At 39.6% G+C, this 18603-nt stretch overlaps 1 protein-coding gene across 12 annotated transcripts in view; it reads right to left on the minus strand.

Moving 5' to 3' along the window:
- Window positions 1-1326: 1326 nt before the first annotated feature.
- The window catches only part of LOC140737934 (LIM and calponin homology domains-containing protein 1-like), a 356743-nt gene continuing 339466 nt past the window's right edge, over window positions 1327-18603 (minus strand). For all 12 annotated transcript variants that reach the window (XM_073064758.1, XM_073064764.1, XM_073064756.1 and 9 more), the window contains 6 exons: window positions 16993-17111; window positions 16179-16344; window positions 13720-13800; window positions 13368-13476; window positions 6944-7046; window positions 1327-4934 (listed from right to left, as the gene is read on the minus strand). In XM_073064758.1, coding sequence (XP_072920859.1) covers window positions 4909-4934; window positions 6944-7046; window positions 13368-13476; window positions 13720-13800; window positions 16179-16344; window positions 16993-17111 — 604 coding nt within the window. In that variant the 3' untranslated portion in view covers window positions 1327-4908. The remainder of the gene's footprint in view (window positions 4935-6943; window positions 7047-13367; window positions 13477-13719; window positions 13801-16178; window positions 16345-16992; window positions 17112-18603) is intronic.

The raw sequence follows: 18603 nt of genomic DNA on the forward strand, positions 1-18603 counted from the left end.
GATACAATAGAGCCTTACATGGGCAATTATGTTTCATGAATTTGAGTTTTTGTTTTGAAGAAGTGGCCAAAAGGTTTGATGAGGTCAGGACAGTAGACATCATCTACATGAACTTCAGCAAGGCTATTGGCAAGATCCCAAATGTTAGCTATGTCCACAAGGGTGAGCTAGCAAATTGGATACAAAATTGCCTTGCTGTTAGGAGATTGAAGATGATAGTCAAGGGTTATTTACTGTTAGGAAGCCTATAACTAGTGGCAAGCACAGGAATCGGTTCTGTCATTTGCCCTATGAATTAATGATGTGAATGAGAATACAGGTGGCATGATTAGTATGTCTGCAGATGACACTGACATTGGTGGTAGAGTGGACAATGAAGGATGTTGTCTAAAGTTACAGCAGAATATTGATCAACTTGGAAAGTGGGCAAAATAAATGGCTGATGGAATTTTGGAAGTTAAACTCTGGCAGTGTCAGGTTTAATGACAATGTGACTGTTTTATCCTTGTCAAGCCAATTTACAGTTCTTGGTCATCTGAAAGGAGACAGACACTGTGCCAAGGTGAGGCAAGAGGTATATGCTAGTGTCTCATCGCATGTAATTCAGTGGGCTGAAGGGCAAGGCAAAGTGTGAACTGGGCTCACTAGATATGACCAGGCCACCATCTTCTGCAGTTCTGCTTCTGGACTTCGACAGTGTTGTTTTAATTATGGTGAGCACTGCAAGTAAGGGTCTGCCTGTGCTTGTCCCTGCTGGTTTGCTGGAACCAGTTGTGCGCCATCTTGTCCTGCAACTACAGGAAGGGGAAGAGTGCTGATGACTTTTGCAAACAGTTTGAATTAAATGGCATCATGATCAAACAGTTGACGCTGTGTGGAAACCATGATATGTGGGTGGGTAGTGTGAAATATGTCCTAATATGGAGAGTGGAGCTCACTCTCTCTGCATGTCTACCGTAATGATAATAATTCATTGATAATTCCATCACCTTCTGTAAGTACAATGCACACTCCCTTTATTAGATGCAGGATGGCGTTAAACAGTGGAAATTCATGCGCCAGGAGGTGCGCAAAAACAACTAATAGCACTGGCTGAAATCAGAGTACTTAAACAGGATGAATTTGTTTCTGTGTCTGCATTCAATTGAGCAGACAAGGGGTAATCATGTATTGAGATCCCGGCATCTATTTTCCAGCATTAACCAGAATCTGCATCTGAAATGTGGATATAGAATCTAAAAGAAATTAGTACAAAATGACTACGATCATTATAGACAGACATAAAGATGTTCTAAACCGTGAACAGTGAGAAATGAAAGCATTACATTACTATAGATTTACTTTTTATTTATAAACAACATACATTTACTATAAAAGCTGTTGCATTAATTGAACATTGTAACTTTTCCTTCAAGAGGCAAAACACTACACATATAGCACAATAGTTCAACTGTAGCATATGCCAGATAATTGTAATTCTTTATGTTTGAAGAACAGCCCCAGTTACAATATGTCATTTCATTGTGCGCCTGTCCATGCCCACACTTGGTCCAGCCCATTCTGGGGAAATGTGGTTTAACCACGTACTCTCTGCAATAAGTGATCGCAGTACAGATGTTAATGGATGGCGGCAGAAATTCATGAAGTGTTACTTTAAGGAAACCACATCAAATTATGTCAGCATGAATAATCAAGAGACAGTGGAAAATGGACAATCATGACAGTAATTACACTGATAATTCTTAACTGACTAATACTCCAAATATGGACCTCACATGTTGCACAGTGGTTAAGCAGGGTGATCATCTATGTTACAATGAATTGAAATTCACTTCTCTGAACACTTCCATTGACATTTTAGGCAAAGAATTATTAACAGTATTTGTTGTGGATGGAAATGTGTTCTCTGTTGTATGTGTTAAAAGTGCAACATATTAATGCATTTGCATTAAACGGTGAAATTTTAATTAACTTACGTCAATAAAACAATTTCAGAATTGGATTTCAATTTGTATCAGTCACTACTTCACATTGTTAGCATATAAAACAGAGGATGAATTTCTACTCCAATGTGCTTTATGACATTTCACAACTTCCCTTGAATAAGTGAATAATACCTTTAAAATAGTGCACATGGGGAGAGGATACAAATTCATCACTCTTCTAATACTGTTGAAAATAGTTTCCAATCTATAATCTGCTTCGCCTTTTGTATTGAAATGGGTTACACTATTACTATTGTGGATTACATAAATCTTAACATAGTATACTGCACGTCAAGAAGTCACAGTGCTACCACTTACAAACCTACTGTGTATTTGGATCAAATTCACTTAATACTAAAAACAGACATATTTGTAAAGGGGGCTATTGGAATAGGTACAGAATGTGCTACAATACATGTTCAATGCTTCCTCTGCAGGTAATTTCTGAAGAGTTAAAGTGTACAAGAATATGTAAAAAGTTGTCTTTAAAAATCTTTTGAACAGTAAGAGATGAATTTTACACAATGGATGAACCGACTCTAAGAGAAACATCAGCCTTTGCTGAAGTCATGCAGAGGGTAGGAATCTTTGGGTAGTATGAGCCAGTCACATGAGATGAACCAGTTAGGCCTCAGCGTCATGTCTGACTCACCCTCTTCGCAGTATGATGCACCTAGTGTATTAAGAGCTGGCAGAGATGTTTACTGAGCCAGATACCAACACTTCATATTCACTTCTCATCATTCAAATGCAATAGCCTGCACTTACTAAGGCACAGTTTTAGTGTAAATGAAGCAAATATTGCATTTTAACAAACTATTCAAACAACAGATACAAATAAAAATAAAGCACACAATTATCATATAATGCCTTATCATCAACATGCAAAACATGACTGAAAACTATTTTAATAAATAAGTATCAACCTTACAATTTAGGTAATTATTGCTGAACCAAAGAGACTTGTTAATTTATGTTCTCTTTAACAAAGCTGCTACATGATAATGGACTACACCTTACTATTTATCCTCCTGCAAGGAAGTTAAGAGCTCTAAATGCGGAATAGGTGTTGTATTGCTGTTGTTTAAGGCAGATACAAGTCATTGGCTAATTAGGTGCTTTCAGTTCCCCATTGTATCTTTTTGCAAGCATTTCCCTCAGATATAACTGGTTTGCTAAACAAGGAATTATGACATGCCTCAAATTAATTGTAACTGCTTGATTGGTGGCTTGCTTGAGCTACAAGTCAACCCAAGTGATAATCTAAAAGTCTGAGAAATATAAAAAAAAGCTAAACAAAATCATTTTGTAGCAAATTCTCCCACTTAATTAGTCTTTACTTTTCCAGTATTTTATAAAACCTTCAACAGTTTTTCAGATTATTCCAATAGTGCGTTGTGATAGAATTATAAATAATTTAAGCCATTTAAATTGAATCCTTACTTAGAAAAATTGACTTGTAAAAATATTTCATAGCTTCAATGCTTTTAGGGAGAACATTTCATAAGAAAGGTGCAATAATAACAAGATAATTGTATTTACCTTTTAGTTAGCTTAACAGGATGCTAACACATTTTATTATTTATAGTGAAGAGGAATTACTCCATTATCAAATGGATGTAGAAATATGAAACCAACAGCTTACCACTCATTGAATTTTCAGCCATTTCCAAATTGATATCTCAACCTAAAATGCTGTGCAGACTATATTCATAACTCATACTATAATCCACAGTATTTGAGCATGCACAGATATACTGATTGTATTTATCAGAACATGGTTGGAATTGTAAGCACACCGATCAAAGCACGCAAACAATGGAAACGCCTGGGTTAACAGGGAAATGCTATAATATGGACGCGTTCCATATTATATTGGAAAACCTCTGATCATGGTATTGGAGTGGTATATTCCTTTTTGTTGACTTGCATTTGAATTGCAGTCTGGCAGTTGTCTACTAAATAATCATTAGCTTGAAGGAAGTATTGATTTAAATGCTTTGTTTTTAAAACAGTGGAATAGATCAATCAGCTGAATCATAGAACAAACAACCTAAAGGATCTGATACATGATACTGACTACACATTTGAAGCAGGCTTTAAATATAAACTGTATTTTTTTCCCAAAACAGCAAACTTGAGTGCAAATCTTTTTTCTGGCACACACATTTTCCTCAAAGGCAAGCAATTCGGCTTTCAATTCTGTTTTTGTTTAACAATGCCATGTCGGAATCAAAACATTGTGTAGTTGTAAGTTACTATTACCTAGGATGGAAGAAAAGCTTGGTTATTGCCTCTTTATCAATTTTCTTTTCTGCATGCTAGACCTTCATGATATTCTTACATCATGAAGAAATGCACCCAAAGGACAGAGCATTCTAAAATATCAAGATAATTGCAAATCTACTCTATGCATTTGGAATGATCTCTACATTCCATAAATGTGACACAGATGGCTCAAATTAGTTCCAAGGAAAGGAAGACAAAGTTATTAACCACTACACAGGACAAATAGAGTTTTATTCACTTACTCCACTTGTAATTGCACCTTTATGATTAACATTTTCATAACTGGAGGAGGCAATAAAATAAATTACATATCACACAATATTAATTAAAAACATGTTGAATTCAGTTACAAGCTTTTCTTCAACAGCAAAAATATATCAAATTACGCTACTATTGTGACTATATGAACAAAGGACAGCATTTTCACTAAACAAGAAAATGATTTAAAGTGTTGGCTGTCAAAATAACAATGCAGCTAAATGTTGTTTTGGGGAAAAAAGGGGTTCTCAGAGTGTGGAAGCCAGTGAATGATGGTTTCTATCCGCGACTGTGTCCAAACAGAGTACATCGCGTTGAACTTCAGGGCCATCTGTGCTCTGTTGGGCTTTCATTTGCTCATTGAAATGTAGCAGGGTCATAAAGTCGTGGGTTGTCCAGCAGCTAAACAAAACAAAGAATATGAACGGGCAATGTACAAATATGGCTTATAGATATAAAAATATTGGTGCATCATTAAGTGTTTAAAAGCCTTTGATGTTATTACTGAAACATCTATGATAAATGTTTAAGAAGTATTATTGAGCTCATCCCATCCTAACATTACCAGGATGGCCAAATTGGAATCAAAATTTAAAGCAGTTGAACTATCTTCACAAATAATATGTTAGAATTGTTATTACATTTTTATTATGCTGCATTTTTCTTATTTATAAATAAATATACGAGTACTATTTAGAATTCAAGAATGTAACTGGGAGATGAATAACCACTGTTTTAGTCTGCTGTGAACTGTTTTATCAGCAAGACTGTGATTATGATGCAAGTGCTGTAAGCCATTTGACTTGATTATGTTTACTCTGAGAAAATTACCACTAGTGTATGAGCCTTAATATTAGTAATTACCATATTTAGGTAACATCTTGAGTTTGGGATATTCAATGATCTTGCAAAAGCTTCCCACAAAATATTATTTGGGGTTTAGCATGCCAATTTCCTCGATTCCAAAGTGAATTTCAAACTGGCACCAAACACTGTGGGGTTTCTGGTGTCCAGAACAGGTGAAATCATTAAACAGACAAACCAAACTAACTAACTCTAAGACTCAAGGACCACAAAGCAAGACACACAGATTATATTTCATTCTTAATTTACTGTAGTGAAAGCAAAATTTTAAAAAAATGAAAGGACAGAGAATTTATTTGGAATTTATTTTAATGTCATAAATAAGAAGGATCAATGAGGAGGGGGCACTTAATGCAGTCTGCATGGGCTTTTTGCAAAGCATCCAACAAGAATCCACAAAGCAGATAGATCGGATAATAAAAGACCATAGGATTCAATGAAAAGTGGTCTTACTTCAAAATTGCCTTGAGTAGTAGAATGGGTACTGATTGAAATAATATGTTGTATATTTCAAACCAGTGAAAACTGATGTAGTCCACTTGCAGAGGCTGTGATATATCTGCCCCTATAGTTGCATTCTCAGGTTAATCTTTACAATTACCACACTGCCAAAACATAAATTGCAATACACTGAGAAGTGTAGAGAAACGGCAGGATCAAAGTGTGCATCCATAGATTCTGGCAGGCAGGTTGGTTAAGATGCTGCATGGGATACTATAGTGGATAAAGGAGAGAATACAAAAGGAGAGAGATTGTGATAAACTGGAAAAAAATACTAGCAAGCCCACAGCTACAGTAAACACAGAATCCTGATGAAGGGTCTCCACCCGATACATTGACAGCTCGTTTTCACGGATGCTGTCTGACCTGCTGAGTTCCTCCAGCATGTTGTGCATGTTGCTTTGACCCCAGCTACAGTAGCGTGCACTGTTCTGATCACACACTGTCAAAGGAGCGAATAAAGTGCCCAGGATTTATTTTTACCAAATAAATCATTCTCACTTTCCATTCTGCTCTCCGCCTCCCTTCTTTTCTGCAGGCTTCTCCTTGACCCCCAGCTACCGACTGCCTCTCACTCTCCTCCATTCTTCCACTATCCAATCCTGAGCTTTTGTCCTTCTCCCATGGCTCTTGAATAAATAGTTTATTTAAAAACTGCTACGATGGCTGCTCTACTCTATCCTACCTTCCTTTTACTGGCCGAGTTTCTACACGCAGCCAATCAGAAATTAAAAGCTGTTGGCTCCTCCCCTGCTGCCGCACTGGCTGCAGCAACTCATAAAAAAAAGGAGCTCCACTGAAAAACCACTTTAAAAAAGCCACAGGCTCCTCCCCCGCTGCAACGAGATAAACAATGTATGCTGAAAGTTCTGAGCAACCCACACACAATGCTAAAGGAACTCAGCAAGTCAGGCAGCATCTATGAAGGGGAATAGACAGCTGGCATTTCAGCCGAGATACTTCAGTTGATCGGGGCCAGTAAACATGAATGTTGTCAGACAAGAAAATACTTTACAAGGTACACAGGGTGTTCAGGCGTTACTCACTTCTGGACCTGATGTAGCAATCATTGCAATTTAGGAGACCATTACGGATCCGGACGTCTGTCCCTGTACTTGCATCCCCAAGTTGTCCTTGACAGATACCACACTGCATTACAAAAAAGTTAATTATTCATTTATTTTTATATAAAAAAAGTAAGAACTAAGATCTTGCAAATTTACATCAGTATTTCAATCTGGAAAAGTGTGAAGTGATCCACTTTGGAAAGTCAAACTTGAAAGCAAAATGCAGGGTTAATGGCAGGATTCTTCACAGTGTGGAGGAACAGAGGGATCTTGGGAGTTCATGTCTGTAGATCCCTTAAAGTTGCAGCAGATGGTTAATAAGTTGTGTGTTGTGTTTGCCTTCATTTGTTGGGGGATTGAGTTCAACAGCTGCGAGATAGTGTTGCAGCTCTATAAAATTCTGATTCGACCACACTTTGAATATTGGTCAGTTCCAGTTCTTCTTTGCCCTATACTCTAGGCAAGAGAAGAATTACCATGAGGATGCCTGGATTAGAAGGCATGTTTTAGACTGAGTAAGCTACGGCTATTCTCTTTGGAGAGAGGTGGATGAGAGGTGACTTGATATAGGCATACAAGATGATGAGGTATAGATTGAGTGCATAGCCACAAACATTTTTCTGGGGTGGAAATAGCTAATACAAAGGGCTTAACTTTAAGGTATTGGGAGAAAAGCACAGGGGGAGATGTCAAAGTAGTTCTTGAAAGTGGCAGGTGTGTGGAATGTGGTGGTAAAGGTAAATACATTAGGAACATTCAAGAAACTCTTAACTGGGTGAATGGATGAAAGAAAAGTGGAGGGCTAGGTGGGAGAGAAAGATTATATTGATCTTGGAGTAGATTAAAGGGTTGGCACAACATTGTGGGCTGAAGGGTCTGTGCTGTGCTGTACTGTTCTATGTTCTATTAGAATTTATAAAGAAGTATGTAATAAGATCTTGCAAATTTACTCATATTCTATTAGCCTCTCAGTCTTTCTACACATGATCCTAAACTAACCTACATGAACAAGCAATGAATGTTTAATGATTTCATGATTTATTTAATTGATGCACTTTCTTTGGGACTTTGCAATGGAAATGGATTTGATGCTCCATCTTGGTATCAATGCTGGTGGTAATGGAACTTTTAAATGTCACAAGTCAATCTGAGACTAATATCAAGTATAAATCATACAACCGTGTGGAGTTTGTACATTCATGGGTTCCACGTGAGTTCATGGATTTCTTCCAGATGCTCTGGTTTATTCCCTCATCCCAAACACAAATGGATTGATAGGGCAATTGGCCACTACAAATTGCCCCTTTGTGTAGAAGAGTGGTAGAACGTATAGGGTCTGATGGAAATGGGATTAATATAGGATTCATGTCAGTGGAGCCTGAAGGTTGGTTTTTAAAGAGCAAACACGAGGAGATCTGCAGATGCTGGAAATTCAAACAACACACACAAAATGCTGGGGGAACACAGCAGGCTAGGCAGCATCTATAAGGAGAAACACTGTCAACTCCGGAGATCTCCCATCCACTGGCAGTGCTTCTCCTTATAGATGCTGCCTGGCCTGGGTGTGTTCCACCAGCATTTTGTGTGTGTTGCCTGAAGGTTGGTGTAGTTTTGGGCTGAAGGACCTGTTACTGTGTTGTGTTGTTTTATTTTTAAGTATTAACACAGGAAATAAAAGCAGCGGTAGACGATTTGGACGTCTGTGCCTGCTCTATCACTTGATAAGATTATGGCATCACTTTCCTGCTCTAATCCAGACACCTCAATTCTCTCATATTTTAAAAATATCATCCTGTCACGAATGTACTCAGCAACTAAGCCTCCACTGCCACTTGGCGCTGAACTCCCAGCTAGTAGACTCTTCTACTGACCATCTATCCTATCAGATGCTTCACAAGTTTTGTGCATTTCAGTAAAATCGCCTCTGATTATTCTAAACCTGAGAAAATACAGACCCAATCTGTGTAATGTTTGCTCAAAAGGCTGAGCCTTGATCCCAGGAATCAATTTGCTGGATTGTTACTGCACTGTCTTTTTGATAAGCACATCTTTCTTTAGGCAGGGAGGCCAAGAATAAAGAAAATATTATCGACATCACCTCATCAGGGCACTGAATAATTGCAATGAGATAGCAATTGTACTCAATTCCTCTTACAAAAAAGATTAACATACCAGCTTACCTTCTTAATTGCTTGCTTTCAGTGATTAATGTACAAAGACACCCAAGTCCCTCTGATGACTGATACCTTTCAATCTTCCCATTTAATAGAGATTTCTTTCTACTGAAGTGGATGATGTTCCATTTCTCCACATCTCAGCTGGATTGCATTTAGCCTGTCAGCACCTCCTTGGTATTTTCCTCAATCATCCTCAGAGCTTAAACAGCTATCCAGCTTTGTATCATCTGTAAACTTGGATATAGCTGACCAATTTGGATAAATCCGAATTATAACCCATTCGTCTAAGATTTGGCCAAGTCAACCTGGCTGTGGTCAGCAGTTCTGAAGGGACATCCTGGTATTTGATGTCCCCGGTAATAATATCTGCAGATATACAGACTCGCGAGGAGTCTGGGATTCCATACAGAGTGCAAGAGCAGAGTCCCAGCCTACTGGGATTCCCCGCAGAAGAGTGGGGAATGTGCCTCTCTATCCCATCCCAGTTAATCCTGCTTATATTTCTGATTTCATCATCTTTAAAACATCCATAATGCTTTTGAAAAGTCCGTTACACATATTGCATAGCCCTGGCTTTGACAGGTGGCACATCTGCCTCTTGTCAAAGGCCATCAGGCTGACCTGGCGAATTACCTTATTAGCTCACAGACTAAGGTCTTCCCATGTCTTGCTGTACCCCTCCCGGCTCAATTGGGTCTCAGGGCATCCAGTCCACGTAAGTGTAAGCAGCCAATAAGCTGTGTACTGTGTCTGTAGGGTAATGTACTGGGTAGAAACGTGCATAATTCACATCCACTGACATTAAGATGGGATTACCTTTAAGAGGCTGGTCTGACGTGATGATTTAATGACATGAAGTTTTCTTTCATGCTTTTTATCCTGTCTGATGGTTGACAATAAAGGAGTTGTTACGGTTTCCATTAAACTTAAAATACCTCCATTGCGAAAACCTACTGTGGTAAACTATGTATACCTGTCTGGACACACCCCTCTGCTGACTGCTCCTGTGACTCCTCCCACAGACCCCTGTATAAAGGCGATTGGGGCACTGCTCCTCCCTCAGTCTCCGAGATGTCTTGCTCCCTTTTTGCTGCTAATAAAAGCCTATCGTTCCCTTCCTGCCTCCGAGAGTTATTGATGGTGCATCACCTACAAACAATGCTCTAGGATGATTCCAGAGTTATTCAACATGTCAGCCAATGCAGTCGCCTTGAAACGGCTGGAGTTCTAGGAGCAAAATGCCGTCGCTTGGTTTGTACAGGCCGAGTCCCAATTTACGCTGTGAGTAGTCTCAGCGGATGACAGAATAGTAGTGTTGCTCAGCAGTTCCATGGGAGCAAGAGTGGTGAGTCTTCTTGACCACCCACCTGAACACTGAAAGCTAATCTTTTATCGACTTTAGGACTGTCAGAGTCTTAACAGGCCAAACATTTGCTCTCCTTGCCTGGCCTGGATGATGCTAGGGCTTCAGAGTTAATGGACCACAGGCTGCTCCTCCTGCGAAATCGTCATCCTTGTTTTATTTTTAAAGAACTCTTCATGCAGGAAACGTCTGATCTAGTTCATATGGCCCTCGCTAATGCATCTGTGAAGGACTACAGGGAGCTTACTAAAATGGCCGATAGTCTACACTCATCCAGGCAGAGGTGTACAAATCCTCCTCCTTTCCCTGCCTCAATTAGCCTGGTCAGCAGGATCTCGAACACAAGCATGCCTGTGGCTGTGAAACAGACAGCGCCAGGTCTGTGCCTTTACCACCCTCGCTCTGGTACGAATGCTAGGAAGTGCCGACTGCCTTGCAGCATTGACAGTGCTGGCACATTGGGACAGAGATTCTCGAAAACCATGGGCCTTCAGCTCTCAGGTGTGTCTACCGTTCTTTACGGACACCCTTTCAGGCAACGCTTCTTGTGTGATGTGGATGCTCAAGTGAGTGAGCTGTCAAAACCTCGCTGGAGGCCGCCAACGGCAGCAAGATCCAGACATGGGACACAATGGATGACGCTCTGCTTCAGTAGCCCACTGGTCCATGCCCACACACATAGACTGGACCCAGAAAAGCTGGCTACTGCGAAGACTGTGTTTGCCAACATGGAAAAGCTTGGCATTGTACGCACGTTGAATAGCCCCTGGGCTTCGGCCCTCCAAATGGTCTGTAAGGCCGATGGTGGTTGCCTCCCATGTGGTGATTACCGATGCCTTAATGAATTCATCACCTCCAATTGTTACCCAGTCCCACATATCCAGGACTCCTCAGCACGTTTTGCTGTTAATTTGATTTTTTTCTGAAGTTGACTTAGTTAGGGGCTACCATCAGATGTCTGTGTGCTTGGGGAACATTCCCAAATCAGCTGTGGTAACCCCATTTGGCCTCTTTCAGTTTCTGTGCATGCTGTTCAGACTGAAAAAGCACAGACTTTCCAGTGGCCGATGGACTCTGAATTAAAAGACTTAGATTTTCTTATTATTACCTGGATAACATACTTGTTGCCAGTGCATCCAGATCTAAACACCTATCTCATCTCTGCACACTTTTCAGGTGTTTAAGTCAACACAGGTTGACCATTAATCCTGCTAAATGCCAGTTTGGATTGTCAGCCATTGGTATTGTCAACCATTGCATTGCTGCAGAAGATATGAAACTATTCCCATCAAAAGTCTCCACTATTGTGGATTCCCACCACCCCAGACAACTAAGAAACTACACCCCAGACAACTAAGAAACTACAGGAGTTTTTAGGTATGGTGAATTTCTATCATCGTGAGCTGCCGAAATTATGTTTCCCCTGCGTAGTGCCCTTAAAGGCAATGCCCTTAATGAAGTGCTTGACTGGTCAGTGGACATGACCAGAGTATCTGATGACACTAAACGATCTCTTTCCAACATGGCACTACTGGCGCACCCACTCCCCAACCCACCTCTTGAGATCCCTGACCGATGGCTTGACCATGTCAATGTGGACATGGTTGGTCCTCTTTTCCCCTCCCATCGTGGTTTCACACAGCTCCTTACCATGGTGGACCATACTACCAGGTGGCCAAAGGTCATCCCTATAGCATCGACAATGGCCACAAATGTGGCTAGGTAATGTAACGGGTGGGAGCACATGTATAATTCACAACCACCTACGTTGAGTTGGGGTTCACTTTCAGTGGCTGGTCTGATGTGATGATTTAATGACCTGAAGTCTTTATGTTCTGTGTTTGGAGGACAATAATGAAAGTTGTTACAGTCTCCATTAAACTTAAAATGCCCCTGCAAAATTCTACAGATCTATCAAGGTTCAGCTCAATGTTATTCAACATTGGCAATAAGAATTTTTTAATGCCATAGATAGATTGGCAGTAATTAATACTTACATTAATTAGAGGGTATTGATAAGGTCCAGTCCTTTGTGGCAAGTTTAATCATACCTATCGTGCAAACAGAGTAACTTTGCACCATTCAATGACTGAATAGTGAGGCAGACACATAGATGCTACTTCTGAGAATTTAGAGGTGTAAAGGTCTACCTTGGACATCTTTTACCATTGAATCCCACTCTTACCTGAAATTGCTTCAACACTACCTTGTCTTACAACATCCACCAATACTTATTAATCTGTTTTGAATAATTCTATACTTTGATCATCTTCACATACTACAGATCTTCCTATGTTTATTAAAGTTATAATGTCTTAACTGAGAGGTGTTATTTTAATGGAAGCTTGAACAGGTGTAAATGGTAAATCCAGTTCGCTATGCAACTGCAATAACTTTTTTGCTGGGTTTCTGGCAGCAGGACTGTCTGAGATCTCCAAGGTGATGACTTCAAAAATACAGTAAAAGTTACCAGTGCCAGCAGAATATAAGGGAGTTGAAAACATTTCACTTTCAACCAAAATAATTGCCACTAAATTAATAAATACCACAGAGTAAAGAAAAGCTGGTCATTTCCTGTGTTGCCTTCTCTACTGATTTAGATATTAACCCTCACACTTACAAAAATTAACTGAATAGCATCGATTCCGACTTGTAACAAATCAAGTTACTTTTAGTTTACCTTGCTGGAAATGTGGAAGGAGGCTATGCAGAAGGAATATAACTGTTAGATTCCACTATCTTAGATTCCCTGATGCACTATGTTAGATTCCATGAATGAACACATTCAATGACCATCAAAACGGACTGCTGGTCAAATGACTCTTAAGAATGTTTCTCGGCATAGGACAAGCAGCTAGCTTACCGTGAAACACTGAATGTGAAAATAAAGACTGAGTGTTTCAATGATCATGGCTGCACCTTTTCCCAGGGGAAGCCCACAGGTCGAGCACAACTTCTTCCCACTGACTGATCTACAACAAAGACAAATGTACAAAGATGAAGGCATATTCAGTGAGTGGAATGTTTTGTTGCTGATGCTTTGCTAGAGCAATACTCACAAAGTAAGCATGTGCACCTCAACATAATGTAAGTTTAATCAAGCTGTAGTACTCTTATAATAACTTAGGTACATGTATGCATCCTAGACTTCATGATTGCACTGCAGAGACACACTACCATCAAACAGAGGCCACTGTCTATTGTATGGTGCCTACCTGCTAGGAGACTGGAGTTGAGGAGATGAGTGTGGCTGAGGAAGCGATTGGCTTGATTGTAAATCTTCATGAGAGCCAGATCTATCAAAGCAAATATTAAAAGATGATGAGAATATCACTCTTAAAAACTATACTGTATTTCAACATCTAATGATTGCTTGCACGTCTAATCTGACTGCAGTATGTCACATAAGCAATGCAATTTATTACAATGTAAATGGTACCAAAGATCCATTAAGGAGTTTGAAGGGTACCTTTTCTTATCAGCAGTTTAGGTTAGGATATACTGTAAGTAACAGAGCTCTCTTCTCACCCACAGATGGTGTCAGGCTAGTCAGTGTCAACCAAGGACCATTGATAGATTGACCTAAGAACAAATCTGAACCATAACTGGTGACTCTTAACGTACATATGTGGTCACACAATGGAAAGTGGTCTAGCTGTTAGGCTAAGCTAGATGAACACACCCAGCACACAAATGCTGCCAGCATTCCTGCCCTTCACTGTGTGAAGACTGAGAATATAAGGTACACAAGTTGGATGGGCTTCTTGATTTTGCTCTGCTAGCCTTGGGCAACAATCATATCAGTACCCAACAAAGATGACCATCATTCAGTAGCACTCACATACACAGTGATGGAGCACTTTGAGAGATTAGTTATGGTTAGAATCAGCTCCTGTCTCAGCACAAGGACCTGGACTCACTGCAATTTGCCGATCACCACAATAGACCTACAGTGGATATGATCTGATTTGCCTTTCATGTGGCCTTGAATCACCTTATATCAGGCTGCTGTTTATTAAAAACAGCTCAGTGTTTAATACATTAATTCCTACAGGTTTGACCAAAAAGCTCCAAAACCTGGGCCACCGTTCCTCCCTTTGCAACTGGATCCTTGACCTCCTCACTGGAAGACTGTGTGGATCAGTGATAACATCTCTACCTTGCTAACAGTCAGCACTGGTGCACCTCAGGGGTGTGTGCTTAGCCCACTGCTCTACTCTCTCTACACCCATGACTAGGCACAGCTCAAATGCTATCTATACATTTGCTGATGACATAGCTGTTGTTGGCAGAACTTCAGATGGTGATAAGAAGGCATACAGGAGTGAGATATATCAACTAGTCGCAGCAACAACCTTGCAATCAATGCCAGTAAGACCAAAGAATTGACTGCGGACTTCAGTAAGGATAAGATGAGGGAACACACTCCAGTCCTCATCAGAAGAGAAAAAAAGTGAGAAACTTCAAGTTCCTGGGTGACACCATCTTTGAAGATCTATCCTGGGCCTAAAGTATTGATGCAATTACAAAAAAGCAGCTGTATTTCATTAGGAATATGAGGAGATTTGGTATGTCACCAAAGACACTCACAAATTTCTACATATGTATCGTGAAGAGCCTTCTAACAGGTTGCATCACCGTCTGGTGTGAGGGGGGCACTGCATAGGATCAGAAAAAACTGCAGAAAGTTGTAAACTCAGTTAGCTCCAGCATGGGCACTAGCCTCCCCACTACCTGGGCCATTTTCAAGGAGCGATGCCTCAAGAAGGCTTATATACTCACTGAAATTCACAGCCTTTATTATTATTTATTGCAATGTGCTGCTGCCACATAACAACAAATTTCACGCTACATGCCGGTGATATTAAAGCTGATTCTGGCTCCTTAAGGTACTAAATATACCCCTGCCTGAATACCTACTGGGGCAGGGCAGGACAATGAGACTCGAAGGGCCAGAAGGGCCTACTCCACTCTGAAATAAACATAAACATCTCTGAGGATCTATCCTGGGTCCAACATATTGATGCAATTTCAAAGAAGGCACGACAGAGGCTATATTTCATTAGGAGTTTGAGGAGATTTGGTATGTCACCAAAGACATTCACAAATTTCTACATATGTACCTTGGTGAGCATTCAAACTGGATGCATCACCAGCCTGTGTGGAGTGGCCACTGCACAGGATCAGGAAAAGCTGCAGAAAGTTGTAATCTCAGTCAGTTCTATTGTGGGCACCGGCCTCTCCAGCATCCGGGACACCTTCAAAAGATGATGCTTCAAGAAGGCGGCATCCATCATTTAAGACCAGGACATGCCCTTTTCTCATTGCTACCATCAAGGAGGTGGTACAGGGGCCTGAAGACACAGATTCAATTTTTCAAGAACAGCTTCTTTCCCTCCCCCATCAGACTTCTGAATGGACAATGAACCCATGGACACTTCCACAGTATTTTTTCCCTCTCTTTTTCCACTACTTATTCAATTTATATATACTTTTTATTGCACGTTATAGATTTTATTGCTATGTATTGCAATGTACTGCAGCTGCAAAACAACATATTTCACGACATACGTCAGTGATATTAAATCTAATTCTGATACAACTATACCTGCTCCAACATAAAATACAAATCAGGAAAAGAAATTACTACAAGTACATCCATTGGATGACTAACCGGTTTTTTCTGTCCACTATATTTGACTGATGTGCCCAGCTTCTATCCAGAGACCCAGCCTTCATTTCACTTTGATCGTCAGGTTGCTTGTTCCTTTGAAGGTCAAGAAACAGCGGAAGTTCTTGTGCATTCTGTGGTCTGTCTGAAAAAACTGGGGAGCCTGCAGCTGACATGAACACAAAACGCAGGTTTTATTATGTGAAGCGAGAGACGCTTGAATTAGTCGGCTGTTAACATTCCTAATCTGAAGAAACAAAAATAATTAATTTTAATTAAATGAAACAAAATTACATTATATTCCTGCATTCATAAGCCGAGCAGTTTCACTTAGACAATGAGTCTCAGGACTAAGGAATCTTTTGCAGTACCTCGGCATTGACAAAATCTGAAATGTGGTGGTATCATGGATATACTGGAATTCAGAGGGCCAGGTAATTAAATCAGAAGATTGGCAGTTCAAGCTTCACCGTGGTATGTTGTGAAAATGTGGAAAATTATACGCTGCTTCAACACATTATGCTTTACTGTCAGTGTATGCTTAAGTGGCCTGTAAACAGTAAGTAACGATTAGGAAATTATCCGAATCAGGGTTACATTTCACCCTTGCCGTCCTTACAAAGTTCTCTTCATTATATCTTGTTCAGTGAGGTAGTTTTTTTAAAGCACCGCAGGGCTGGTGAGATCAGGAAATGGTTGGGCTTAAAGAGCTGAAGGAAAGCAGGTGATTGAAGAAGATAAGTGATCACATCCTTGGAGTCTAAAGATGTGGGGCCTTTAAGTAACGATTGGAAAAACATGGAGGTAGACATCATACCTTGAGCTGACACTTGCTGATGATCAGTGAGGTGTGTTTGACTGTGTGCCTGAATCTGTCTCTCACTGGCATTTTCTTCATCTGTTTGGAAGACATGTGGTTTAGACTGGAAGTTCATCCTATTGGTAAAAAAGTCAAAACTCAGTGAATGTTATTTTATATTACAACACCGTAAGTTTTTTTTCCGTAGCTTTAGGCCATTGAGTAAGATGCAGCATCAATGGAATGTAACCAGGAGAAGGTTTTATCCTTGCCAGTTTTCAAAGAGCAAAATTCTCAACCTTGGTTTGAAAAGAGGAAGTAAATGGTATGATTCTTGGCCTGAAAGAGATGGGAAATAAATCCATGTTGCTCTTTCATTCCTCCTGGTGGCAAGCTTAAGCAGAGCATGAGAGACTCTGAGCATAACTGTTTTCGACTGATCAGAACCAAATTTTGGTATTCAAATACAATACCATGTCATGTGTTTAATGCATCAATCTTATACCTCTAATTTTTAACTAAGACCTTTGAAATAATGAAAATACTTAATAGGTCAGTTCCAAAGTATACTTTCAAAAATATCCAGCATTCTTGCAACATACAACTCCCAAGACAAAATACACTGATGAAAAGCAGGATACTCTTTCCTTTCTCATAGAAAATATCAATTCCCTTGACACAAATGATTTTTTAAAATGCATTTAATGTTGTGAACCAAGATTACTAACCATTAGCACGCCTCAAGATGAGAGTTTTAAATTTTATATACAGTTGATAAAGAAAGCTTTGAGATTTAAACTACCAGTAGTTCCATCAAACCATATCCTTTCAGATATCTCCATATAATACTGTCATTGTGCTGCATAGTTCTTTCTGCTAATTAGTTTGTCCACAGGTCCATCCACCATACACCACAATGAAGATGAAAAGTTGAACTGACAAAAATTAAATAGTAAATATTAGTTGCACTTTTATGTGCATATGCATGCATGAATATAAATGGGCACATAAAAATCTGAAAGAATTATACCATGAAAACCAATCCAGACATATTGGCTCAACATGCTTGTATAGTTCCATCAGGGTTTAATTTCTTGCTGCCGAACAAAGATTAGCATAAAATCCCTTTGCTGTGCTAGTTTCTGTTTAAAGGGCATTAACTTGTTAGATTAAAAAATATTTTAAATTCTATGTACCTATGGTCTCAGAGACTATATTCTACCACAGGTTAAATCACACAGATTGTTTACCCAGAGTAGAAAGCTGCTGGGAGTATGGAATTCATTCTTGTTTGGAATATGAACAGTGAAACCATACTAATGTACAGTATGGGGCAAATATTTTACAATAGGCTGTATACATACTAGATACACATGTTCTAACCACTGTCAATTCATTAACAGATGCAACTGGCATCATTCAGTATTTTATATAGGAGATTTTGAGAACTAGGCCAACAAACAATAACAATGATAACTACAAAATCAATATAAGCACATTTGAGTTTTGTCCAGAAGAGAACCTGATCATACCGGTAAAGTGTAAGCCTCTGAAAGACCCGTTAAGTCTCAATTATCTGGCAGAAAGAAAATGTTGTAGAAAAGTGCCCTCTGATCATTGTACCAAATG

The sequence above is a fragment of the Hemitrygon akajei genome, chromosome 13 (genome assembly GCF_048418815.1).
Source record: "Hemitrygon akajei chromosome 13, sHemAka1.3, whole genome shotgun sequence".
NCBI classification, from domain to species: domain Eukaryota; kingdom Metazoa; phylum Chordata; class Chondrichthyes; order Myliobatiformes; family Dasyatidae; genus Hemitrygon; species Hemitrygon akajei.